The sequence below is a fragment of the Scardinius erythrophthalmus genome (assembly GCF_964197995.2).
Source record: "Scardinius erythrophthalmus genome assembly, chromosome: 19".
Lineage (NCBI taxonomy): Eukaryota > Metazoa > Chordata > Actinopteri > Cypriniformes > Leuciscidae > Scardinius > Scardinius erythrophthalmus.
Window position 1 is genome coordinate 1614052 of NC_138239.1, and position 26609 is coordinate 1640660.

At 37.4% G+C, this 26609-nt stretch overlaps 3 protein-coding genes across 6 annotated transcripts in view; 1 reads left to right on the forward strand and 2 right to left on the reverse strand.

Moving 5' to 3' along the window:
* Positions 1-260: 260 nt before the first annotated feature.
* Positions 261-13827, reverse strand: arhgap11a (Rho GTPase activating protein 11A). 2 transcript variants are annotated; one of them, XM_081394424.1, is made up of 13 exons: positions 13380-13827; positions 12265-12335; positions 11032-11128; positions 10688-10944; positions 9831-9994; positions 9029-9169; positions 8300-8374; positions 6938-7111; positions 6361-6490; positions 5469-5577; positions 4471-4609; positions 1655-2936; positions 261-866 (listed from the first exon to the last, which is right to left on the reverse strand). In XM_081394424.1, the coding sequence occupies exons 1-12, from the start codon at positions 13497-13499 to the stop codon at positions 1675-1677; spliced, it is 2739 nt and encodes a 912-aa protein (XP_081250550.1). In that variant the 5' UTR covers positions 13500-13827; the 3' UTR covers positions 261-866; positions 1655-1674. The 2 variants fall into 2 exon arrangements, with proteins under 2 accessions (XP_081250550.1, XP_081250549.1); XM_081394423.1 differs by having other exon boundaries at positions 262-2936.
* Positions 13828-15069: 1242 nt separating this feature from the next.
* On the reverse strand, positions 15070-20103 carry actc1b (actin alpha cardiac muscle 1b). The gene is made up of 8 exons (XM_081347792.1): positions 19998-20103; positions 19412-19559; positions 18026-18265; positions 17858-17942; positions 16688-16849; positions 16412-16603; positions 16148-16329; positions 15070-15311 (listed from the first exon to the last, which is right to left on the reverse strand). The coding sequence occupies exons 2-8, from the start codon at positions 19538-19540 to the stop codon at positions 15168-15170; spliced, it is 1134 nt and encodes a 377-aa protein (XP_081203918.1). The 5' UTR covers positions 19541-19559; positions 19998-20103; the 3' UTR covers positions 15070-15167.
* A 3007-nt stretch (positions 20104-23110) lies between these two features.
* eif2ak4 (eukaryotic translation initiation factor 2 alpha kinase 4) overlaps positions 23111-26609 on the forward strand; it is a 57101-nt gene continuing 53602 nt past the window's right edge. For all 3 annotated transcript variants that reach the window (XM_081348046.1, XM_081348047.1, XM_081348048.1), the window contains exons 1-3: positions 23111-23408; positions 24993-25099; positions 26128-26230. In XM_081348046.1, the coding sequence (XP_081204172.1) occupies positions 23310-23408; positions 24993-25099; positions 26128-26230 (309 nt within the window). In that variant the 5' untranslated portion in view covers positions 23111-23309. The remainder of the gene's footprint in view (positions 23409-24992; positions 25100-26127; positions 26231-26609) is intronic.

A 26609-nucleotide genomic window follows, 5' to 3' on the forward strand; every position in this document is an offset into this window, starting at 1 on the left:
TTCATTCCAAAATATTAAACTGGTTTACTCTAAGTGAAATCATCAAACTCTTGTAGTATAATAAACATATTAAAGTCAGGTTTGCAATGCATTTGCCCCCAGTTATCTTTTTTCTGTGCGTTATTAGTAAAATGCAGATGTTTGGCAGGAAAATCATTCAAATAATGTGCTGTAAGACCAATGAACTTTAATACTAACTAACCATGGCCCTGTTGAACAAAGTGCGCCACCAGGTGGTGAAGAAAGGAACTTCAAAAACATCAGTTAAACAGTTTAGTTTGACAACTTCATGCAAAACATGTTCACAAACAAGTGAAAAACAACAGCATTGAGGATATCACATACGACCATAATACTGCTTAACATAGCATACATTTGTTGCACCATGAATGTTGTCTTTAAGGCCTTACAATATATAAATAAAGGTAAATATAAGACACCGTCCCCAAACCTACCAATTCCAATCTAATTCACAAGCATCCGTTTTCACTCTAAACACATTTATGATGTATTCTCACTTTCACAGACTCGTCTTTTCACTTACAGCAAACACTCAAACAAGATCAGTGTACTTCAAGAGTGCAATCGTGGGTTTCAGTTCGCGATATAAAATTACAGGATGGCTCTGACATGCATTTGAGTTTGGCTTTCAAACTAAACGAAGCGAACCTGAAATCCAAACTGAGAATGGAATGATGTAAAAATTAAGTAAAATCACTGATCGCCGCATTCACCTGTAAAACGATGAAAGCTCACGACAGTAAAATAAGTTAAGACCCCTGAATATATGAGTTCACAAGCATCCGCAGGAAAAAGCATTTAAAGGAGTAGATCATTTTAGAATTAAAATTTCCTGATAATTTACTCTCCGCCACGTCCAAGATGTTCATGTCTTTCTTTCTTCAGTCTAAGAACTTTGAGGAAAACTTTCCTCCATATAGTGTCTTCAATGGGGTCCAACGGGTCGAAGGTCCAGATGTGAGTTTCAGTGCAGCTTCAAAGTCTCGACACGATCCAGCTGAGGAATAAGAGTCTCATCTAGACACACCAGCGGACATTTTACAACTAAATAAACATTTATATACTTTTATAACCACTAAAGCTGGTCTTGCACGTCCACTACTTCACGCATTACGTAATCAGGGTGAAAGGTCACGCGGAAAATGTAGGATTTTCTCCATCTCATTTTCTCCTCCAACTTCAAAATCATCCGACATTTTACCTTTTTTATTTTTATTTATTAAACGGTGTTTGTCTCAGTCTTTGCACGTCTGCTTAGTAACACTGGGTCGGTTCTTACGCCTACGCACGCTTGACCTTTCAACCTGATTACGTAATGTGTGTCGCATCACAGCGAGTGCAAGACCAGCATTAGTGGTTATAAAAGTATATAAATGTTTATTTAGTTGTAAAATGTCCGCTGGTGTGTCTAGATGAGACTCTTATTCCTCGGCTGGATCGTGTCGAGACTTTGAAGCTGCACTGAAACTCACATCTGGACCTTCGACCCGTTGGACCCCATTGAAGACACTATATGGAGGAACATCCTGGAGTGTTTTCCTCAGAAACCTTCATTTCTTTTCCACTGAAGAAAGAAACACATGAACATCTCGGATGACGAGGCGGAGAGTAAATTAGTGAATTATCAGGAAACTCCTCCTCTAACGATATCTCTTATATATCGATGGGTTTCAGCGCTGACAGCAGTTTGACCTCGGCCAGAGGGTTTCTGGGTGAACCTCGGTAGCGATTGGTCTCGTTGTCAGACACTCCGAGCAGAACAGACTTGGGATGTTCTTTTGCGCCATTCTTGTCGCGTTTTGTCTTTGGCGTCTTATTGGTGACGTCTTCCAGCGTCGCGTGTTCAACCTTCGTTTTCTTCGGAGGAACTGGAGGTTTGGGTTTAGCAAACGTCGAATGCAACGCGCTTTCTAAACTCACGGCCTTCATCTGAGTCGCGGCGGCACACCAACCCATCCGGACCTCTTTCCGGCTCCCGACCAGAGAGTTTAAGCGCCTCACGGACTGTCGAACCGGCGTGCGCTGGAACTTCATAGGAGATCGGATCGCTTTAGCTTTGGGCGAATCCAACGTCATCATGTTGAACCGTTTAATCTGCTCGGCCACTTTCATCCGGCGAGTTTCAGCGCCACTGGGAATGTTATCAGTCTCCTTTCCGGTGTTGGTTTGCGTTCTTGATCCGTGTGGCGTTGATTGGACTCTAGTGTCCGGTCTGAAAATGTGAGAACATGTCGTCATGTCACATGTTTCAACGGGATGTTTATCAATCATCTCATTTCCCAGTGACGACGTGTCGGTGTTGGTTTGCGTTCTTGATCCGTATGGAGTTGATTGGATCCTATTGGAAGAGTCCAGTCTGAAAGCGACCGGACTTTGTATGTCTAAAGCGTCGATTAATTGACTGCATTCTGCAGAACATCGTTCTTCTTTTAAGAAATCCTTGCTTTCGTTTTCAAGCCAGAGAGACTCGTTCAGACTGGTTTCACCAAACCGCGTCGTTCCACTATCAAACAGAGCGCTGTCGATATGTAGAGGAGACATGGGAGCGATCTCGATCTGTCCGAACGTCACATTGTGATCCTCGGACGTTGATTTCTGTGAGGTTTCCGAGGAGTTTGACCCCGGGTTGCCGTGGTCCTGCTGTTTGATGATGCTGTGAAGGTCACTGCCAGACTCACCGAACGCTTGTTTGATTTTCATTAGAGTCGATCCGGATCGGTCTTCGCTGAACGACTCCTCGCCGCACAGGATCTTGGGAACGTCGTTGACCGTCGGAGGTTTAGTCTCCAAGAACGAATCCGTCGGGAAAGTCAGGCCGACATCAGGAGTGTCTCGACTCCACGAGCTCCTGTGGTTTATTGATTCACACCGAGGGGTCAAGAGGTCATCCTCCGATTTGCTGAGAAACTTGGAGCCTGTCAATCAAACGTGGACGATAGAAAACTCAAATTATACACCGCTTTTAAAAGAGTCTCTTCTGCACCAAGCCTGCATTTATTAGATATTATAGATATAGAAATATTGTAATCATTTAAAATAACTTTTCTATGTGAATTAAAATTACACTTTATTTTACATGTACTTATGCATAATCTATAGCGTTTACTACACTAACTACATGTAACATAACAGTGACACTGTAAAAAAGTGTTACCTAAAATTTAAAATTTAGTACTAAACTATGCATAAGTACATAATGCTTTTTTTTTTTTGTTCATAAAATTGTTCATGCAATTTACGACATTATATTTGTCTGTTTAAATGTTATGCAGTTTTTATTTCAGTAATGTAATTTCATCGCTTTGAATAAAGAGTTTAATACGATGCATTATTTGGCTCATTGCGCCCTCTTGTGGCCGGTTTCCTCCTAACTGAAATTATGCCTTCTATAATATCATTTGTATTTATTCATATTTAAGAAAAAAAAATTCTAATTTAGTTTCAGGCATTTTGAAAGCCTTAATGTGAATATATAGTAACATGTAATTTATTCCTGTGATCAAATCAATCATTACTCCAGTCTTCAGTGTCACATGATCCTTCAGAAATCACTCTAATATGAAGATTTGATGCTCGAGAAACATTTATGATTATTATCAATGTTAAACAGTTGTGCTGCTTTATATCTATGTGGAAACAGTCATACATCATTCAAAAATGAGGTAAGATTTAAACAAACAAATAAAACAATTATATTCTGATTTATCAAGGATGCATTAAATTGATAAAGTTAAAGACATTTATAATGTTACAAAAGATTCTATTTCAAATAAACACTGTTCTTTAGAACTTTAATATTCATCAAAGAATCCTGAAAAATGAATCAGTTTCCACAAAAATCTGAAAATTTTCATCACTGATAATAATCATAAATGTTTCTCGAGCATCAAATCCTCATATTAGAGTGATTTCTGAAGGATCATGTGACACTGAAGACTGGAGTAATGATGCTGAACATTCACAGGAATAAATTACACTTTACTATATATTCACATAGAGAACAGATGATTTACATTACAATAATATTTCACTGTTTTACTGTATTTTTGATCAGATAAATGCAGCTTTAGTGAACAGAAGAGACTTAAAGCAAGTAGTAGAAATAAAGCATGAGAAATAAGAGCCTGCATCTTTAAGATTAACATGAAAACACTTTTGCATCCAATTTTTCTTCTGAATTCTGATGCACTGACAAATAAAACACGACATTCAATAATAATAATAATAATAATAATAATGCAGACTGATGTGACTATCCATGTGCAACAGATGCTGTGAAGTGTCTCTCGACTGGATGACGCCCGCAGAAAAGTTAGTTTCAGATTAGTTTTTTCTTTGGCATGACATGCACTGATGAATCATAAGATCAGAATAGGGTCAATATTGATTTTCAAATCTGCATGCGTGTAGGAAAAAGCTCTAAATATTAAACAAACCCAAAATACTGACCTTTCGATGGGCTCTTCTTCAAAACAGTCGGACTCAACTCCTTGGTGAAGTGAAAACCAGTACAGCTCTCTTGTGTTGCAAGGCGCCAACCTATGACCTCTGACCTCTTTGGCCCCAGTTGTGAATGTGTAATGAGGTTCTGTTGAAATAGAGGCAGCTTCTTTTTACTCTCTTTGGTTTGTGATTGTTTGAGTCATCATGTCAGTGTTGAATTATGATAATGCTTAACTGGAAGAAAAAAAATGCTGATTTCTGGTCAAACATCTTTTTTTATTTGAGCATATGCATGCATAAAATAATGACCATGTCAGTAATGGCAAGGAATAACCCAAAACCACAAGGATACATTTTAATTAGAAAAATAAAAAAAATTGTTATAATATTAATATTTGTTTCCTCTTAAAACATTTTATTACTCTACAAATATTTTTAGTAATATCAGGTTCTTAAATAAAATCATAAAGATATTTAATCTCCTAAAGTCACAATGCTACAACATGTGCAATATTAAGCAAGTCATTGACAATGACAACACAAATATTAGAACGAACAATCACATTACATCCATCATCATAGTGTCATAACACTTAGCCACGGGTAAAACCATCATTCTCTTGAACGCTTAAACACTATAAATCACCAGATCAATCATATTCCAGCTCAGAAGACTTGCTTATTTTTTTCCCATAAAATGCAAAACCATGCATGAGTAAAACCCTCAAACCAAGACAGTAAAATAATGTGATTATTGCATCATTAATAGCAGCATGTACCAACATTACACCGCCACTAGATGGAGCCAAACTCACCCATCAACATGGCATAACAAAAGTCCTTAATTCTGTTAACCAAGTGCTAATTACTCACCCATTAATATGTATTAAATACATAAACATTAGATGCACATTATAAGCATGCAAATCAGGGTTGCGCAGAAAAGATCGGTGGACTGTTCAGTCTCTGGTGGATGTTGACAGAGATGATGTTTCTGAACTTACAGACTCGCGGCTGGATTTGCCCAGACTGAAGCGCAGGCGCAGGGATTTCCTCACAGGCTCTTTCTTCACGGCTCTGGGAGAGAAACAGCCGGCCTTCCCCGATTCAGCTCTGAACACAACAAGAGGACCAATCACAGTGAGCATTACACACACTTCACTTCTCTCATTTCATTGCTTAGAATAAACTATTTAATATGACGCATTAATATTTTGCTCAATGCGCCCTCTTGTGGCCTCAGGAGATACTGAGGTAAGATTTAAAACAAATAAAACAAAATTGATACTTATTCATTAAGGATGCATTAAATCTATCAAAAGTGACAGTAAAATTTCACTGAAATATGAAGCTGTCTTCAACACTGATAAATGTTTCTTGATCATCAAATCCTCATATTAGAGTGATTTGTGAAGGATCATGTGACACTGAAGACTGGAGTAATGATGCTGAACATTCAGCTTTGATCACAGGAATAAATTACACTTTACTGTATATTCACATAGAGAACAGATGATTTACACTAGAATAATATCACAATTTGTAATGCAATTTTCTTATCGTTAAATGGTCGTTCTGAATGTCTGCAGATCATTTTTCTGCATCCTCAGATTCCAGATTTACAATAGTTGTGTCTCAGACAAATATTGTCCTATCATAACAAACCACACATCATTGGACAGATTATTTATTCAGCGTTATATGATCTATAAATCTCAATTTTAAAGAATTGACCCATGTGACTGGTTTTGTGGTCCAGGGTCACATATATAGTATTTAAATAAGTCAAGCACTTTAAGTACCTCTTCATAGATGTGGCTGTTTTCAAGAATTGAAGTACTTTAAGCAGCTTGTACGAACCCTGATAATCCCTAGAAAGATGAGTGTGTGTTGTACCTGCTGACACTGCGATCTCTGCGTCGCCGGCTCTTCCTGCGGGCAGAACTGCAGGACAGACGAGAGTTTCTGCCCACAGAAGACAGTAGACCACTGCGAGACGAGTCCAGAGCCCCCGCCGCACTGTGCGCTGAGAGAACAACACAGATAAATGAGTCCGCAATGAGGTAGGAGAGGCTGTGCTGTGTGGTGAACAAGTCCTGAAGGGCGTTGTTAGGCACGACTGACTCCCGATTCAGCTCTAGCCTCAAGCACATTATTGCTTTTATAAAACGGTCACCACACAATACAAATATTAAAGCCGAAAAATATGCATCTATGCAACTTTCATGAAGTAAAATCACTGAAAGCCTTCCTTCCGCTGGAAAAAATAGTCCCTGACTGTAAACAGCAGCAGAAGTTACAGACATTATTTCTCCAGTAGATGGCGGCAAACACTGAGTCAGTCGGTAGAGGAGACTTTTACACTGAAAGGACTGAAACTTGTGAACACAGGAAAGCAAGATGCAAGTGACAGCGTGTTAATATTCGAAATTCGTATTTTTATTTGACAGCCCTAATGTGGCGTGAGGCTCACCTGATCCAGGTGTAGACGATCCTCCAAACAGAGCGCTCGGGAACAGCTCCAGGCCGAGGTTCTTCTTGATGGACCTGCGTTTCTTGTTGGAGAAGCCATGAGTGTGTGCCGAGTCCAGCGGAAGCTTACGCTTGGAGTTTGGAGTTATGATGACGGGAGTGGCCATGGAGAACACTGAAGGAAAAAGACTTGAATTCACTCAAAAGCACTCGAGTTCCTGAAGGAGATTCCTGTTATTCTTCCATTCGTGCTCAGGCTAGAGAATCAATACAAGGAAATTAAGCTGGAGCCAAAAGTGTCAGATTGACAAGCAAAGATGTGCGCAAGCGACTGAGAATAGAGCAGAAATCATTTAACCCTTGTGCGACCTTATGGACATTTTAGTTTTTTTTTTTAAATAATTTTGTCTGTGTTAATGCCAACAATTTTTATTGGAATTTTACTATATCACCCCAATTTCCTTAAAAAAAAAAGAATCTATATTGGACTCAGGTACCTTTGGGACAAAAACGTCCCCATTGAAACTTCAATTTTTTAATCCCGGGGCCATTTAACTATAAAATGATAATCTTTGTTAATAGGTTTTCAGAATTTGGCAAGGCTTCAAAATTTTTATTTGTACTATTTATTTTTTACCAGATGGTGCCATTTTCTCAGGTTTGGCCTATAAAGCAAATACTCGCTTTATTCCGGTTTTCTGCTTCTGCATATTATAGAGCCAACTGGATAAATTATGCAGCTATAATTGTGTGTTTGTGTAATAATTGAGAGAGAAAAACTCCTGCAAATCCTAAATCCAACCTGTGTGTCCCCAGTGGAGTTTTGCTGCCTCTAATGGGGAAATCTGGAACTGTGCCCGAGCACACTCACTGAAAGCTCATTTTTTGAGATATCAACCTCAAATTTGGAACACAAGTTATTTAGATTTATGGCTTTGATTTTCTAGCAGTTTCAGAGTTCAACATGTCTCAAAATATATATATTTTATATAAAATATTGTTATTAAATTTTACTTAAATTTTTATTTTATTTTTTACAAGGGGGTCTTCTTTAAAAATGAGACCAAACTTAAAGTCTGTGCTCCTAAGCTTCAGCTTTTAGGACATTTTTGTTCGTAGGACATAACTTTTTTTTTTAATTGACACACAAGGGTTAGCCAAAAGTAGAGGGAACATATTCTCACAAGTGCCAAAAGACAAACATTATGCTGTATATCATCCATGCCGTGCCATAATGCAAACAGAACATCTACATGAAAGTGTGCACACATAAAGCCAACTCAAACTCAAAGCACGTGCTCATTACATGTACGAAGTGAAGATGAGAAACCCCCGAGCGGATCTGATGAGGACGTTTACCCACCTGCTCCATCAGACTGAGGGGTATTTGTTGGCGTTCTACTACTTTTAAACCTATTCAGAGCTCCATTAACCACATCTGGAATACAAAACAAACCCACTCAACTAAAAAAAAAATCAGATTATATGCCTTCAAATAATCATTACAGGGTTCATACAGAGACTGTGAAGTGAAATTCCAGGACTTTTAAAGCACCACTTTTTTAGTTTTCAAGGACAACAGTCAGAGATCTCACTTATTAAACAATGTCTTATGTTTCAAATTATAAAAAAGGTAAATAGATAAATAAAAATAAAACAAAATGGTACAAATAAAGTGCAGCACATGCAATGGCTGTGGAAACTTTAACCATTCAAACTGATTTTTTCTCCCTTAAATATAATAAACCTGAAGAATTAAAGCGGTATCATACACTTGAATAATTATGAGCAATATCACGCTCATAGCTAGGCTAAATGGCTCTATCTATATCAGATGGGTGTAAAAAGAAGTTTTATGAGTAAAATTAAACATTATTTTCTAATATAGCCTATTGTCTTCCAATAATCCAAGCACTTTTTCAGAAATATGGCTGTTTTCAAGAGTTTTCCCAAACTTAAATTTCAAAAAGTCAAATTCAAGCACTTTAAGCGAAAACTACTTGTGCGAACCCTGTTATTAGCCGTATCCACTTCCCTTCAAAGCAGTCATGTGATGAACCTGATGGAATGAGCCTTTAGACACGTTTCTTACCTCCTAAACTGCGTCTGTTGCTTTTCTTCAGGTCTGAGTGAGCGTTACTCTCCTCTAGAGACACTGACGCTGGAGAGAACACAGCAGCATCACAGCCCAGCATGGCTGGAACCTTCTCCATCAGGAACTGAGGAACCGCGCCTGTGAACAACAGCAGGGTTAGCCTCACTGTTCTCCCACACGATGTTTTTTACTGGATTAACTGAACACATGTGTCAAAGCTTTAATTACATTTCATTACATCAGGGTTTCCCAAACTGGAATTGGTGTCAGTAACGCTCTGTTTAGTTCCTGTCTCTACGAAGCCCCTCCTTCTGAAAAGCACACTGTGCTCTGATTGGTCGGCTGGAGCAGTGTGTTGTGATTGGTCGAGCGCTTCGAGTGTGTTTGGGAAATGTCCCGCCCCTTTCCATAACCACCAGTTTAACACACTACTAACTAACTCAACCAGGCCCCGCCCCTTTATTCTGCGCATTAATTATGTAAATGAGGAATATTGTGACGTGTTCGTTCCCGGAAGATCTCAAGATAAAATGGAGGCGTTTCAGGAGTTCAGAAACACTGACACTGATAGAGAAGAACTAGAGCTTTATTCATGATCAAACTGCAACATTACACACTAAAGAGAGATGAATGTGTAAAAAAAAAATTCAAGTAGCCTAAATAAGTATATATTTTATATTAATGAGTCCAGCAGACTTAAAACTAAAAAGTTTAAGAAGCCCTGATTGACATGACTGAGTGAGTGAGTATGTTAGGTATGGATTAATACTATAGTGTATAAGTGAAGGCGCGCACATACCCAGGTGTTGAGCGTTGTCTATGAGACACTGCAGAGCCGCCGCCTGATGCTTGAGCCTCTTCTCCGTGTTGCTGCTCATCTTTTCTCCTCCGTCACCACAGTGGAAGAGATTCGGGGCAAAGATGACCGAGAGATTACTGCTGTCCATCTTATTCTCAGCACATCTGAAATGAAGGAGCAACACACACACACACACTTTACATGCATGTAAACACAAAAGGACCTCTGAAAAGAACCTGCCATTCAGAAGGAAGTCATGGATTAGTACTGGTGGAACGGATCACACAATTCACGGTTCGGATCATTTACGGTTTTTGAGCCACAGAACGGATGTTTTTCCTTTTGGATCAGCGTAACTGATAATGTTCAAACCTTATTAAAAAGTGAACAGTCAGTAATAAAATAAGAACAAATACACAAATTACAAGCAAAGATGAATACTAAATAAAGTTACAAAATCAAACAGTAATATTCAGGTACAGAAATGAATAATTAAGCCTAAATGTAAAATTCATTTTGTTCACTGTATAAATTAAATAGTTTCATCTTTGTTAAAACTGTATTTAGCTGTTTTATTAACATTAATGACCGAATTTAAGACCGAATAAACTGACACACATCTGGTTTCTTCCTCAACTGTTCACTGATGACAGAACACTTGCCGAGACGGGTCATTTTTTCTGCGTTTAAAATTGTTTGAATAATAAATTGGCAAGACAAAACATGTCCAAATTCTAAACTTTCACTCTATGATGGTTAAATTTAGCAGTTAATCCGCAAATCACACGCCTGCCGAATCACGATCAACCGCAACCCTATTAATTAGCATAACAAGAGATTCAAGACGAACGGCGTACCGCTGAGAGACGGTCTTCAGGAAGCTGAAGAAGTAGCGTAGTGTGTTTAGATTCCTGTCGGGCAGCACACAGGACAGCAGGAGCGTGGCCGAGGTCCTCTCCTCCTCCGAGGGCAGCTCCTGGGCCTTCAGGAACCCGCTGTGCAGGTCTGCGGTCAGAACCGGCTCGGGAAGCTCCCGGAAGAACTGCTTGAGGAGGCCAGCGATGTCCAGCGGGAGAGCCGTGGGAAGACCGTCCTCGCCCTGGTCCAGCTTGGCCTGCGGGGTCACAGGACAACACACCCGCTGTGTGAGAACACCATCAACAGTGTCTGGAGTGAAGTACAGTAAAGGTCAGTCACTCACCCGGAGGCTCTTGACCCGCACAACAGAACCGGACTTTCTGAACAGGCCCTCCGTGTCCAGATGATCCATGAGACACGTACAAGCGTCGACTATAAAGCTGAGAGACAGCGAGACACATGAACTCGACATACACATACAGGGCAAAATACACACAATAAAACAGGACAATAAATAATTAAACATATATAATACAATTAAATAAAATAATAAAATATAGGGCAAATAAATAAAATACATAAATAAGGAAATATAGAGCAAAAACATTTAAATAATAATTAAATATACAATAACAATAAAAAAATGTATATATGGAAATATAAAAAAACGTAAATAAATAATGAAATATAGGGCAAATAAATTATATTTTACTATAATTTTATAGGGAAATATAGGGCAAATAAATATAAATCAATAATAAAAATAAACAAAGTAATAAAAGAATACTAAAAAATAGAGAAACGGCACAATTTTTTATAATGTAAAATAATAATAATAAAATATAGTGAAATGGGGAAAAAATAATTAACATTTTACTATAATTTTATAGGGAAATATTTGGCAAATAAATAAAACTACAACATAGGGCAAAACAAAATAATTAAATAAAAATTCTAATAAAATATAGGGCAAATAAAAAAAATAATAAAATATATGAGAAATAGATAAAACGTGTTAACTCAAAATGAATAAAAATAAAATGTACTATAATTTTATACGGAAATGTATAAAATATATGTATAAATCTATAAAATATATTTATAGGGCAAATAAATATAATATAAAATACTTTTATTAGGCATATTTAGCTTTTTTCATGTTTCCTTTTACTGCATGGTCCACTGCCTAACCACATTCCACACACAGTCTTACCGCAGTAAAACCCTGCAAGCGTACTGTATTTGAGTGCAACCCACGGCTGAACTGAAGACAACTTCACCTTGAAGATCAATCATGCATGTCTAATTTAAAGCCACTCACACCAAGAGATCGCAGTGGGTGCGGTGTGCAGATCGCTTGCCTCAAAAGACATCGCAAGTATGTGATAAATGGTGCCGTTGAGGGTTGAGACCTGCACTTACAGGCATCGTTCACTCCAAAATGAGGACAGAGTGATAGAAACCCCTAATCTCATGAATGGTCTATCACACAGCCCTCAGCATTAAGCTCTTACAAATATTGCAAATATTAAAAAGCATCTGTGTGCAAGAGTAAATGTTAGTCTCTCAGTCTCACCAGGGTACGTCTCCGTAGTCCAACACATGACAGTGTGGCAAACCCTCGAGCGCCACGCCAAACACCCTCACCTAGAAACACAAGGAGGATCTGTTCAGGTGATGATGGAGAACATGAACAAGTGAAGCTCTGTGTGTTTGAAAATCAGCAGCACTTCCCCTTCATTTACAGCTGGCATGAAGACAGGTCCACAAATTACTCTCACGAGGCCAGAGTCAAACGCATAAGAGTCCAGTGACTGTTATAATGGAATTAATCACATTTCTTTCTATGATTTAACAGCCAAATGTGATAGAAATATCTTATGAAATAGGTATTCTCAACATGAAGAAAGGATGCTGAGGTCAAAGGCCATACATGGTGCATTTGAGAAAGCCAATTCATTTATTTATTTTTCAAATGCAACCCATCACACACACACACACACACACACACACACAATAGGTGTTTTGCACTGTAAATGTGTTGCTGCAACAAAACACTAATGAACTGGGTGATTTTTGTTTTATCTTGGAAACACATGTTTTTGTTTAAAGTTATAGTTCACCCAAAAAAAAAAAATTGTCTTAACTTTACATTACCATACAGTTGACGGCACCCACTGACTTCCATTATAGGAAGAAAAACACCATGTAAGTCAATGGGTGACGTCATATGTCTAGTTAAAAATATTCTTTAAAATATCTTATTTTGTGTTCAACAGAAGACAGAAACCCATACAGGTTTGGAACAACTTGAGTGCGAGTAAATTATGAAAGAATTTTAATTTTTTTTGGATGAACTGTCCCTTTAAGATGTGTTGATTCATCTCTTTATTACCACGTGAACAGGAAGTTGATCAACCAGTTGGTGACTTTAGATTCTCTGAACCAGATAGAAAAACATTAAACAAACCAATTTCAACTACTGAATATTGACCATTAATAATAACAATAAATACACAAGTCTGGTTGCAGATCATTTCAATAATTGTCCAATAAAATATTGTTTTTATTCCTGTTTATTATTAATAAATGTGACAAAAGTAACGTTACAGCATTTCGTGAATCACATTCCTGTAAGAAAACTGTTTGTCTAGCGTTTCTATAATGAAATCAGAGGTTTTATAAACTCACCGTGTTCGCTGATGTCTGCTTGTTTCTGTTTTTATTCCAGTTCTTAATTTTGATCCCATAAACGGACCGAAGATGCTGAACGACTGCCAGACGAACCACATTTCTCTCCAAAACCTTCATAACGACGTCTAAAAACCGTTAAAACGACTCGAAATATGAGGAAAATAGACTAAAATTCTGCTTTACGGTTAAAAACAAGCAAAATGAACGTTATGGATGTGATGAACACACAAACAAACTGATGGCTAGTTTACTTTTCCTCGACACATTTCGATAAAAACAACCGATCAAAGTCACCAAACGCATCTCATATTTCGTCTCCTGGATGTGCTGCGCGTAAACATCATTTTATCAAATCAAATAACGCGGCTTTAAAAGTCTAAATGTCGCCATATAAATCGAGTGTTTGTTTCTGTGTGTCCGCTTTATTTCCCGTCTTCACAACGGCAGCGCGGAAAGAGACGTTCAAATTTCGCCCTGCCTACGTCACTCAGGCGTTTCCTGCACTCTGATTGGGTTGCGGGTAGTCACATGTTGATTCTTCTCAGATGACCCCGCCCCCCTGCAGCGTGACACGCGTGATTGATGGCGCAGCAGATGTTAATGTTAAAGCGACAGTGCAACATTATATCACACGCATTTCCTGAACAACAGCGCCAGTGCTGAAAGCTTGTATTAGTGAGAGATAATTGTCCATATCAGTGCATATTTTTTCCGAGGAGCTGGAGATTAAAAATAAAGGTTATTTTTGCAAACTTTGCAAATCTATTTTATAGTGCTAGGCAACGATTAATCGCATCGCGTCCAAAATGAAAGTTTGTGTATGTGTGTGTACTGGGTATAATTATTGTGTGTGTATATATAAATACACACATATGCAAGTATATATTTAAGACATATTTGCATATATATACTGTATACATATATAAATATTAATATTGTATATATAAATAACACATTTTTCTTAAATATATACATGCATGTGTGTGTACTTATATATATACAAAATCTATTCATATATACACAGTACACACACATATATTAAACACAAAGTTTTATTTTGGATGATTAATCGAGAGTAATCGTTGCCCAGCACTAGTATATTACCATAATGCTACTTTTTTGTAAGAAAAATGTTTGTTTTGCATTATTGATGTCATGCAGTGCATCATATATATATTAGTTTAGGAAATATACTGTTATATTCTTTTAAGAACTTAGTTTTGCATTATTGATGTCATGCAGTGCATTATATATATATATATATATATATATTAGTTTAGGAAATATACTGTGATATTCTTTTAAGAACTTAGTTTTGCATTATTGATGTCATGCAGTGCATTATATATATATATATATATATATTAGTTTAGGAAACACACTGTGATATTCTTAGTTTTGCATTATTGATGTCATGCAGTGCATTATATATATTTTTAGTTTAGGTAATATACTGTGATATTCTTTTAAGAATTAGTTTTGCATTATTGATGTCATGCAGTGCATTATAGTGTATATATTTTTAGTTTAGGAAACACACTGTGATATTCTTTTAAGAACTTATGTAAATATGGTGGTGCATGTAATTATTATCATGTACAGTGATGATTCTTTTACCACTTTGCATCATTTCTGAATGCATTGCAATGGTGCAAAAACAGGGCAGTGATCACTCAAGACGCTGCTGTCTGTTATCAGTTATCTGTTTTTATTACAACATTACATGTATATACAGTAAAAGAGACAGTACAAATGTACGGCTGAGACTGAGAGATTGTTGTTGGTTTAGAAGCACTTCCTGTGGACGATGGAAGGACCGGCCTCGTCGTACTCCTGCTTGGTGATCCACATCTGCTGGAAGGTGGACAGGGAAGCCAGGATGGAGCCACCGATCCAGACGGAGTACTTACGCTCAGGAGGAGCAATGATCTGGAGAGAGAGAGAGAGAGAGAGAGAGAGATGGGGTTAAGCTCTGCATGTAGACTATACCTTTCTCTATACTTCAAAAGCATTTCCCTCGGGACGTTTTAACCCGAAACTCATTTTGGAAATGGATCCTGGATCCAAGAGCCGGACTTTTGTCGCACTTGAACTACGAATAACCATGTTTTGTGGTTGAAATTTAAAAAAGTAACAAATCCTTCCCTCACGGGTCAATTTGACTGCATTAGGAATGAATGGAATGCGAGGAATGCTTCAGTTCACAAAGGAAAACGCATGCAAAACAAATGCTCAAAATTTAGACTAAAAATGATAAAACTTTACCAAAAAATATCTATATTGTCTACATGTGTAACTGAAAGCATTAAGATACACCGAGTTTAGGACCCAGAGGAACAAAAAGCCCATCTAGAGTCATGAAATATCATGTTATATTATTATTTTTCCACAAGAGGTCGACAAAGACCCACAATGTAAGATATTTACAGCTGAAGTAAAAGAGTTATGCATGAAATTGAGTTATTTTGAATTTAAGTTGAAAGAATGCTTAAATTACTATTTATTTATTGATCAAATCTAGTAATTTAAAGGTAAATAAAAAAAAGTGTGTTAAAAAATATGATCAAAATGAAATAAAATAAGCTTTCAGGACAAAAGAAAAAGTATAATTTTAGGGCTTCGGGTCATGTTCACCCGTGAGGGAAAGATGAGTTACAAAGTGTGAGGAAAGGATGAAGGTTAAACTTTCGTTAATGCATTAAATGTGTGTGTGTGTGTGTGTGTGTGTGTGTGTGTGTGTGTGTGTGTGTGTGTGTGTGTGTCACCTTGATCTTCATGGTGCTGGGAGCCAGAGCAGTGATCTCCTTCTGCATGCGGTCAGCAATACCAGGGTACATGGTGGTACCACCGGACAACACGTTGTTGGCGTACAGATCCTTACGGATGTCAATGTCGCACTTCATGATGCTGTTGTAAGCGGTCTCATGGATGCCAGCAGACTCCATACCTGAGGAGAGGGAGAGAGAGAGGTGAGTGTCAGCCCATCACAGGTGAGCACACCTGAGGAGCAGCGGGATCATGAGACGCACCGATGAAGGAGGGCTGGAAGAGGGTCTCGGGGCACCTGAAGCGCTCGTTACCGATGGTGATCACCTGACCGTCGGGCAACTCGTAGCTCTTCTCCAGGGAGGAAGAGGAGGCTGCGGTCGCCATCTCGTTCTCGAAGTCCAGAGCCACATAGCAGAGCTTCTCCTTGATGTCGCGCACGATCTCGCGCTCAGCTGTGGAGAGGCATTGAGGAGGGTGTTACTCCGCGGCTTGCGCACCTGATGCACACCTGTGCTGCTGCGAGTAGCGCTACTCACCGGTTGTAACGAAAGAGTAGCCTCTCTCAGTCAGGATCTTCATGAGATAGTCAGTCAGATCGCGACCGGCCAGATCCAGACGCATGATGGCGTGGGGAAGCGCGTAACCCTCATATACGGGCACGTTGTGGGTCACACCGTCACCAGCGTCCAGCACGATACCTGCAGACACGTGATCAGACAGGTCAGTGATGCATCGGTCACACACACACACACACACACACACACACAGCAGTGTCTAACAGTCTAGCAGTCAAACGTTGTCTGGTTTTTAAAAAACGTCGTTCATGGATTCTGAAATGTTTCAGTTGGACGTTCTTCTCACGTTTTTAAATGTTGCTACTTTTTCAGAACGTCCGGAGAAAGTAACGGTCCCAGTGTTTGAGGAATGATACAATGTAACGTTTTCACATGAACGTTGACAAAACGTTCTTAGAACATATTTTTGTTTAATGAATAACACAGGCCTAGTCAAAAAATAAATAATAATTAATGCTAAGAAATGTGTACAGGATTCCAATTTGAAATTTGGGAAACGATCCTAATGGAAATCAGGGTTATTATTGTTAACTTAAAACATTTAAAAAACTTGATGTTGTTACTTGAAATATATATAAAAAGTATTATATAAAGTACTAAACTAACTAAACCTATATAGACATATTTTAAAAATATGACAAATCGCACAACAAAGTGGCTAAATCAGCTATAAATGAAACTGCAATAGTATGTCAATAAGTTCCTGCAAAAATAACAACCAAAGAGAATCGGATTTTATCTCTTAGTCCAATGCGAAACAATGCAATCGGATTTAAGAATCGAATCAGATCCTTCTGGATTCAGAAAATAAGATTCTGCAGGATTTTTTTTTTTTTTTTTAACAGCACATTCTGATGTGAAATGTGAAAAAGGTACAAAAGCCATCACAGGGGCGACAACCTTTCGAAACATACTATAATAGGTTTTAATATGTGTTTTTTTTGTTAATAATATGCACCTTTAATATGCTATTATGCACATTTTAGGGGTAAATATGCTATATAGATGAACCTTTTGAAAGGTTACCATCCCAATAAAAGCTTTTGTACCTTTCTTTCTCAGAGTGTATAATACTGATCTGTCTCATTGTGTGTGTTGTCTAGGAGTGTGTGAAGAGTGTTAGTGACTGACCAGTGGTACGGCCGGAGGCGTACAGGGACAGCACAGCCTGGATGGCCACATACATGGCGGGAACGTTGAAGGTCTCAAACATGATCTGTGAAAGGAGAGACTCAGTGTTATGAACCTCGTGAGGGAGTGTGTGTGTGTGTGTGTGTGGATCTCATCAGTATTCAGTACCTGGGTCATCTTCTCCCTGTTGGCCTTGGGGTTGAGTGGGGCCTCAGTGAGCAGGGTTGGGTGCTCCTCAGGGGCCACACGCAGCTCATTGTAGAAGGTGTGATGCCAGATCTTCTCCATGTCGTCCCAGTTAGTGATGATGCCGTGCTCGATGGGATACTTCAGGGTCAGGATACCTCTCTTGCTCTGAGCCTCATCACCGACGTAGCTGTCCTTCTGACCCATGCCGACCATCACACCCTGAGCGAGAGAGTTCAGAGGTTTAGTGAGTCTGTCACACACACACACACACACACACACACACACGTGCACTGGTCCGTTTTCAGAGCGATTCGGCTTTTCATAACTGTGCATAATGAACGCGTTAAAATACTTGTATAATGCGTTATACATGTGTTAACATGCGTTTTCAAATTCTCAGAACTTGGCTAGCGGAAAGAAAACACGTGTTCATTTCACTGCACTCGATCTATTAGTGTGAGTTTGAGTCACAAATCTCCAGACTTTACAGTTTTATTCATATTTATATTCTGAAGGGTTGTTCATATGTCATTAGCCGGATTACTCAAGATTTTACGCCTAAATAACACGGTGAAAATGATTAGTTTCCGGCTGATTTGTGGAGTGATAATGCCTTTCACAATGTATATTTAATTAGGCAATGCATCTGAAAATGCATATTAACACTTTAATGTATAATGCATTATAAAAGTATTTTAATGCATTGATTATGCCTTGTAATGCATCTTATAATGCATTGTAACCGCAGTTATAATACATTATAGTAGAAAGTATAAAGCATTAAAATGCGTCAAACAACCAATTTCAGATGTAATAAGGAATCAGTGAATATTTGAATGCATTTTAACATTATTTATGAAACTATGCAATGCATTATGATGTACATTATGACTACCTTTATAATGCATTATAGATAAAGGCTTTAAGTAAAGTGTTACATGCATATTTAATTAGACTATGCTTTTGATTAACACTTTAATGTATAATGCATTAATTATGCCTTATAATGCATTGTATGGTCTCATGAAAAATTGTAACCGCAGTTAATATAGAAAGTGTAATGCATTAAAAAAACGCGATATAACAAAGAATCTGAATATTGTAATGAATTTTAACGTTATTTATGAAAATATGTAATGCATTATGATGCACATTATGACTACTTTTATAATGCATTATAGATAAATGCTTTAAGTAAAGCTGCATATTTAATTAGACAATGCATTAATTTAAACAGCATTTGAAAAAACGTGTTGCAACTCTTAAGGTAATCAGTGAGCCGGTGTGATATAATGATGTCAGTGTCGTCGTATGGATTAATGAGAGTGTTTTCTGTGTTATTGTGGTTGTGCAGAAGTGTTGCACCTGGTGACGGGGTCTTCCAACGATGGAGGGGAACACAGCACGGGGAGCGTCATCTCCGGCAAACCCGGCCTTGACCAAGCCAGAGCCGTTGTCGCACACAAGGGCGGTAGTTTCCTCGTCGTCGCACATGGTTGGTTTTCTGGGTGGTCTGAGGAAGAAGCATCACACAGTCAGACACCAAACACACACACACACATATGCACACACTGATCTAAACACGTGCTTCTTCTGTCCTGCCCGTGAAGGGTTACTGAAATCAAATCTGCGGCTCAAGACTTCACTAATGCCAAAGAAAGGCCGGAGTTTAACAGCCGCTCTATTTAGGGCTCCGAGTCTTCTCGCTCTCTCCAGTCGCAGCTGTCATTGCTGTCATTCTCTAGTTTCATTCATGCACTACGACGATGCTTCAGTGTTGCACGGGAAAAACACTGAAATGTGTTATCAAATCAAACTTTAGATTATCAAGATTAAAAGATTATCCGCTCCAGCAAAAGTCGCTGTTATCCGTTCTCGTATTCTAACTAGTCTAGAAGAGTCTAGAAGATCTGAAGCATCGGATGCAGAAGTCAACGTTCGCAGGACTCACCAAGTTGTTATATCACAAGACTGATGCTTCCACTGGGACAGAGAGAGAAGGTGAGCAGGGCCTTTAAATACGAGCGGCTCCTGGGGGCCGGGGCGGGGCCTGGGGTTCACACAAGCCCAAATAAGAGCAGGCAAAGAAAAAACGAAAACCAGAAAATAACCCCCTCCACCCCTGAGTCTGATCTCAGCGCGCCCTAAAATTAAGAAAGGCTTCCTTAGGAATAGAGCCAGGCATCTACGTGTGAGAAAATGCAGATTATGTATTGTAATAACAGATATTTGACATGATAATATAGTAATATATATATATATATATATACAGTAGTCAACATTTGAAGTGGATCAAAACCTTTCATCAAAGTTATACATGAACTTTTTTGATCCACTTCAAGTGTTGACTACAGTATATAAATATATATAGCCTTTATTATTTATATAATATAGTTTTAATAATAGTTATTATTTGACACACAGTAGCCAACTTTTTTTCTTGCATATCTCGTGCAAAGATTATTCACATAAAAAAACTGTAATGTGCATGTTTTGTGCTTTATAATATTGCCACTCTTTAAGTGCTTTTCACTTTTTTGTTGTGTAAATTGCAGGGTTGCATGCATGGGAAACGCTTTAAACATTTACACTTTTGTTTATCCGTTTGAGAGGGATCATATTTAAATCATTGTCACTCTTTTGAAGTGCTTTTCACTTTTTTTTGTTGTATTGGATAAAAGCAGAGATGTTTGAAACATTCACACTGTTCTTGTGAAGGAGAATGTTTAAATAATTCCTGCATTAATACACTTCAGTGTGTGTGACGGGACCCAGCGTGAGGTTTAGCCGGCGATAGTCAGCAGTCTCTGGATATAAATGTGATTATTCAGCGTTTTACGAACACAGGCTGCCTAAAGATGTCAAGTAGGGTTTGCCGGGTCTCGTTTTAGCAACATCTTAGAGGCTCCTCGCTCTCTCCAGGATGAATACTGTATATGTCAATGGCTTCAGGCATGTGGGCTCGAACCCTAAATGTGGTTAACAGCTGAGAGTAACGCACGCCTGGCCCTCTGCCCTCTCCTGCGCTCTGATTGGCCGAGCTGGGGTTGTAGCCGCGCTCTGATTGGCTCAGCTCTCTCCTTTTAGGGTCACAGTTCTCATCAGGTGTTGTGAGTGTGAGTGTGTGTGACGGGACGTCCCATTGGTGTGTTTCAGAGATCCCGATCCTCATTAGGAGATTCTCCCTTACTATGGCAACATGTGTAGTCGTCAAATCCTCTTCCTGATCCTGAGACGCTTTTCCAAACTCGTCGCCATCGGTTACTCAGAACTAGACCTGAAATAGAACTGGAGTCAAACTCAGACATTCACAAAGGAATTTCATTTAACCAGGAGAATCACACTGAGATATTGTGATCTCTTCTTCCAAGACGGCACATAAAGATTCACACAAAAGAATCACAAAAATGACAAATACCACAATTTACACGTTCAAAATTAAATAAATCAAATCAAGAGAAACAATTGTGCAAGAGACATTTAAAAGTGCTCAAGTTTGGAAGTGCATCGAGATTAGGAACTTTTATTTTGTAATTCATTCCAAACCGAAGGAGCATAAAAAGAAAAAGCACATATATTTATTTATTCTTTTATTTATTTATTTATATTACCAGATGCGATAACTATTAGTGTAATAAATTAAAAGATTTGAAATATAGGAGGATAATTTACCTAAAAGAGCTTTTGCAATAAATAAGCACATATGTAGCTTTCTCTATCTATCTATCTATCTATCTATCTATCTATCTATCTATCTATCTATCTATCTATCTATCTATCTATCTATCTATCTATCTATCTATCTATCTATCTATCTATCTATCTATCTATCTATCTATCTATCTATCTATCTATCTATCTATCTATCTATCAAATAACTAGAATACAATACAATTAAAAATAAAACTCAAAATCTATGAATATGTGTATTTATTTGTATATTATGCGAATGCAAATGCGTAACGGTGGGTGAATTGTATCTAAAACAAAGAAATGTAAATGCAAAATTAAACATGCGGCTCTATTTCCCAGAATCCCGAGCGGTAAACGTGTGTTTGTAAGACAGCATGATTGAGGATGAGCGTCTGTTCTGGTGTTTCTTCATATTCACTGCTTGAGAGTTTGACTATTAATAGGTTTCTGCTCTGTCTGCACACACACACACACACACACACACACACACACGAGTGAAGGAGATGCAGATTCCACAGCTTTATAATGATGAACACCAACACATGTCATATAATCACACAAACACATTCATTTACAGCACCCCCCCCCCAACAATATCTCTGAACAATTAGTTTCTTGTTCACATCAAATTGGAATTTCTTATTGAAATTGCATGTGTTTTGGCACTTGTGTGCAAAAGAGTAAAGTACAATTATCTGCAATTTGCACAATGACTAAATGTAGAAATGTGTTAAACTGAAAATCCTCGTCATGGAAGAGCAATAATGCAAAAGATGATAATTAATAAACTTTATTTTATATAGCGCCTTTAAAGCAGCTTCTCAAGGCACTTTACACTAAAAATACAAAGAGAAAATAAATAATAATTAAAGTAGAAAATACACAGATAGAAATACAAAATGTACAAAAATGCTAAATAACTAAAACCAGTTTTTAGGTTGGATTTAAAAATGCTTCGATTTTGTGCATCTTTAGTTTTTCTGAATTGCTAAAACACATTTCTTGAAACCAATACTCATTTTCTCAAAACCTAAAACACAAAACCAATTTTTCAAACTAAATTCACAAAACACTTGACTCTCCTGGCTAAATCAAACAATTGCTTCAAAACCATTTCACATGAATTCAAAATCAAACAATGCTTTCAGATCACAGACACACCAGTCATTAATATACACACTCCAGATCATTCATTAAACACTGCAGAGAAAAATGGAGAACAGTGTCCAGGGCATGTAGTTACAAAAAAAATGTTTATTGTACATAGTACAATTTTGCAAATAAAGAAGAAAAAAACACACAAAACTAAAGAAACTAAAACTAAAAATGTGAAACATAAATATATTATTTTGTGAAGAGCAACAGCGCCGCTCAGCGGCAGGAGGAGGAACTGCAGCGTGCGCGCTCACGTCATCAGAGCGACGCACGAGCGTGACGTGACGCTGCCACGCGACGCGATGGCTGTGATGATTACATGCCTCCACATGAGAAGTTTTATGATGTTTTCTACATTGTTTTGATCGGAGATGGTGTTGAGGAGTGTGTGTGAGTGCTGAGCTCATCATGCAGGATGAATGAGTACTCTCTTCAACAGGAGAATGAGCTCGAGGCGCTGTCATCGATATACGGGGAGGATTTCACTGATATACGAGCGGAAGATCCATGGAAGGTATTCATTTTATATTCAGAAATGACATTAATGTGTTTTAAAGAGCTCATGTTCAGTTCATGGTTCTTATAAGTCCTTAAACAGTCATAATATAGTAGTTCATTTCACTTTCCACGTCCTTGCCCAATTGCAGTGCTTAAATTTGAAAATGTGGGCGTGTCATTATGGTAATTAGCTCAATGTTGTGACATGCATCGTGTGTTATGTTACAGTAACATGTAATTAATTAGCTGTAACCATGAAACTTATACTGCTTATCAGAAGTTTAAAAAAAATATATATATTTTTTTAAACCCTATGAAATTCGTTTTATTTTTTCCCAAATTCTGTGTTCTGAATTAAAAAAAAATTATACTGCGGTACTATACGGTTATCCGGACCACATGTGATGACCTACCCCAACCCCGCCCCTAAACCTACCCGTCACTGGGGTTACGACCAACCAAGAGCGGTTGTGGTCAGGTGTGGTCACGTGTGGTCAGGTGTGGTCACGTGTGGTCAGGTGTGGTCAGGTGTGGTCAGGTGTGGTCACTTGTGGTCAGGTGTGGTCACGTGTGGTCAGGTGTGGTCACGTGTGGTCACGTGTGGTCAGGTGTGGTCACGTGTGGTCCGGATAACCGTATAGTACCGATACTGCTTTTAAAGGAACATTATACTGTACAATAATATTTTAATTCTGTTACAATTTGTTCAAGTTAAACCGGACTTTTATTTTGGCGGGTTGTCAACTTTTTATTTAATAATAAATTCTGTTTTTAATTTTATTAATTTTTAATATTACTTCTAGAGGAACATTCTACTGTACAATAATATTTTAATTCTGTCACAATTTCTTTGTCAAACCGGACTTTTATTTTGGTGGGTTGTCAACTTTTATATAATAACAAATTCTGTTTTTATATATATATATACACACACATACATTTTAATACTGCTTTTAGAGGAACATTCTACCGTACAATAATATTTTAATTCTCTCACAATTGTTTTTAAAGTTAAACCAGACTTTTATTTTGGCGGGTTATTACTAAATTATTAATAATAAATTCTGGATTCAATTTTAATCGCTAAATTAAGTTTCAATATTTCTAAAGCAACTTAATATATATATATATATATATATTTTTTTTTTATATATATATATATATTTTTTTTTTTTGTTATTATTATAATTATTATATATATGTTTTATTAAGGCCATATGGAATGCTTTCTTTTTTTCAGAAATTTTATGTTTAAATTTTTCTCGGTTTATGATTTAATACAAATTTATTATCAAAATTGGTGGTGATCAAACGAAGGCATAAAACATTTACAATTTATTTAGAAGAAAGGGAATTTATTTAAAACATAGAAGAAAAATTGTGATATTATTCTAAGTTTTAATAATTTAATAATTGTTTTGGAGGAACATTCTACTGTACAATAGTATTATAATTCTGTCACAATTTCTTCAAGTTAAACCAGACTTTTATTTTGCCGGGTTGTCAAAGCTTTTCACTTGTTTATCCGAGCCGCTCTGCGAAAGCCCGGGCGTGCGGCGTGCAGGAAGTGACACGTGTGTGCTGCTGATGTCATCTGCAGGTCAGACGTCCCCCTGAGGTGTTCCTGAAGCTGCGGCCGAAGGGTCTCGGCACTCGGTTCGTCTCGGTGGATCTGCAGGTCAAGTGTCCTGAGACGTATCCTGATGTGTGAGTGTCACTTTAAACACATTCGCATGGTCACATGACACGCAGCTCAGCAAATAAAACAAAGCATGTTTTTTTTAGCAAGTGGTTTATTTTAGATTTTTAAAAGAATATTTATTTGTTGCACCTTTTAATTTTTATGCAGTTAAAATAGTACCAAATACACACGAATAATGAACAAATAAAACAATGCATGTTTTTTTTTGTTTTATTTAATTAAATTTTTTTTGTGGCAATTTTTACATTTTCACAGAGATGAATTGGTACCAAATACACATGAATAATGCTCAAATAATATTTTTTTTTTTTTGTGATTTATTTAGATTTTTAAAAGAATATTTATTGCACTTTTTCGTTTTCATGCAGTTAAAATAGAAATGAAGATAAAAGTAGTTCCAAATACACACGAATAATGCACAAATAAAACAATGCTTCTTATTTAGTGTTTTATTTAGATTTATTCTTTTTTTTTCAATTTTCAAAAGAATAATGCAAAAATAAAATAATCTTTTTTGCTCTTTTTAATTTTCATGCCGTTCAAATAGTACCAAATACACACGAATAATGCACAAATAAAATAATGCATATTTTTTTGTGTGTTTTATTTCAATATATATATATATATATATATATAATTTTTTTAATTACTTTTTTTTGGGCACTTTTTGTTTTTTTTTCGCGGAGATGAAAGTGTACCAAATACGCACAAGTAAAATAATGCTTTTTTTGGTGTGTTTTATTTAGATTTTTTCCCCCAAATGTATTTTTTTTTATTGGTCTTTTTCATTTTCATGCAAAATGATTGTTACACACGTCGTTATAATAATCTCTATAACCATATAGTTCCCATCCCATCCGTTTTTTAGAACATTTCTTTTTGAATTTTTAGTAATTTTGTTTTGTCTTTGTACTTTTATTTCCTTTGCTTTTAATGTCTGTATAGTTGTTATTGATTTTTATTTCAGTTTTAATGAGAAATGATGTATGCTCTGTCTGTGTGTGTCGTGTCATGTGACGTGTGACATCATCAGGCCTCCAGAGCTGGAGCTGAAGAACGCTAAAGGTCTTTCTCTGGATAAACTGGAGGAGCTGAAGGCGGAGCTCCACAAGCTGGCCAGAGCCCGATGTGGAGAGGTCAGACACTGCCTTTATCTGTGTTAATGCATCCGCTCAGAATATGGGGCTTTCTTCAATACGCATGCACACATATATAATATATACACATGGAAGTGTCCAAAAGTGACGTTCAGAGATTGTGTATCATGCTGTGTCGTTGAGCTTGGAGTCGATCGATGGTTTATCGGTGATGATAGCGCAGTGAATCATCACAACATGTGCGACATCATTTTTGTCCAGGCGCTCATACAAAGAAATTATGAACGAGAGAGAATCAACGATTAATAACTCATTATGTTGTAGTCAATGTGTGATCTTTTTGTTTTTCTATGTAATTTTTTGCATTAAAAACCTGTAGCTTTTACCAAATACTTCTGTCTGATAAAATACCGTAAAC

Coding starts and splice junctions, on each gene's coding strand:
- arhgap11a (XM_081394424.1), bottom strand. CDS start 13,499: ATGAAGGTTTTGGAGAGAAATGTGGTTCGTCTGGCAGTCGTTCAGCAT. Junction 10,945..11,031: donor TGCGGGTCAAGAGCCTCCGG/GTGAGTGACTGA, acceptor GTGACCCCGCAG/GCCAAGCTGGACCAGGGCGA. Junction 5,578..6,360: donor AGAGATCGCAGTGTCAGCAG/GTACAACACACA, acceptor TGTTGTGTTCAG/AGCTGAATCGGGGAAGGCCG.
- actc1b (XM_081347792.1), bottom strand. CDS start 19,540: ATGTGCGACGACGAGGAAACTACCGCCCTTGTGTGCGACAACGGCTCT. Junction 18,266..19,411: donor TTGGAAGACCCCGTCACCAG/GTGCAACACTTC, acceptor TCTCTCGCTCAG/GGTGTGATGGTCGGCATGGG. Junction 16,604..16,687: donor CTACTCTTTCGTTACAACCG/GTGAGTAGCGCT, acceptor GCCTCTCCACAG/CTGAGCGCGAGATCGTGCGC.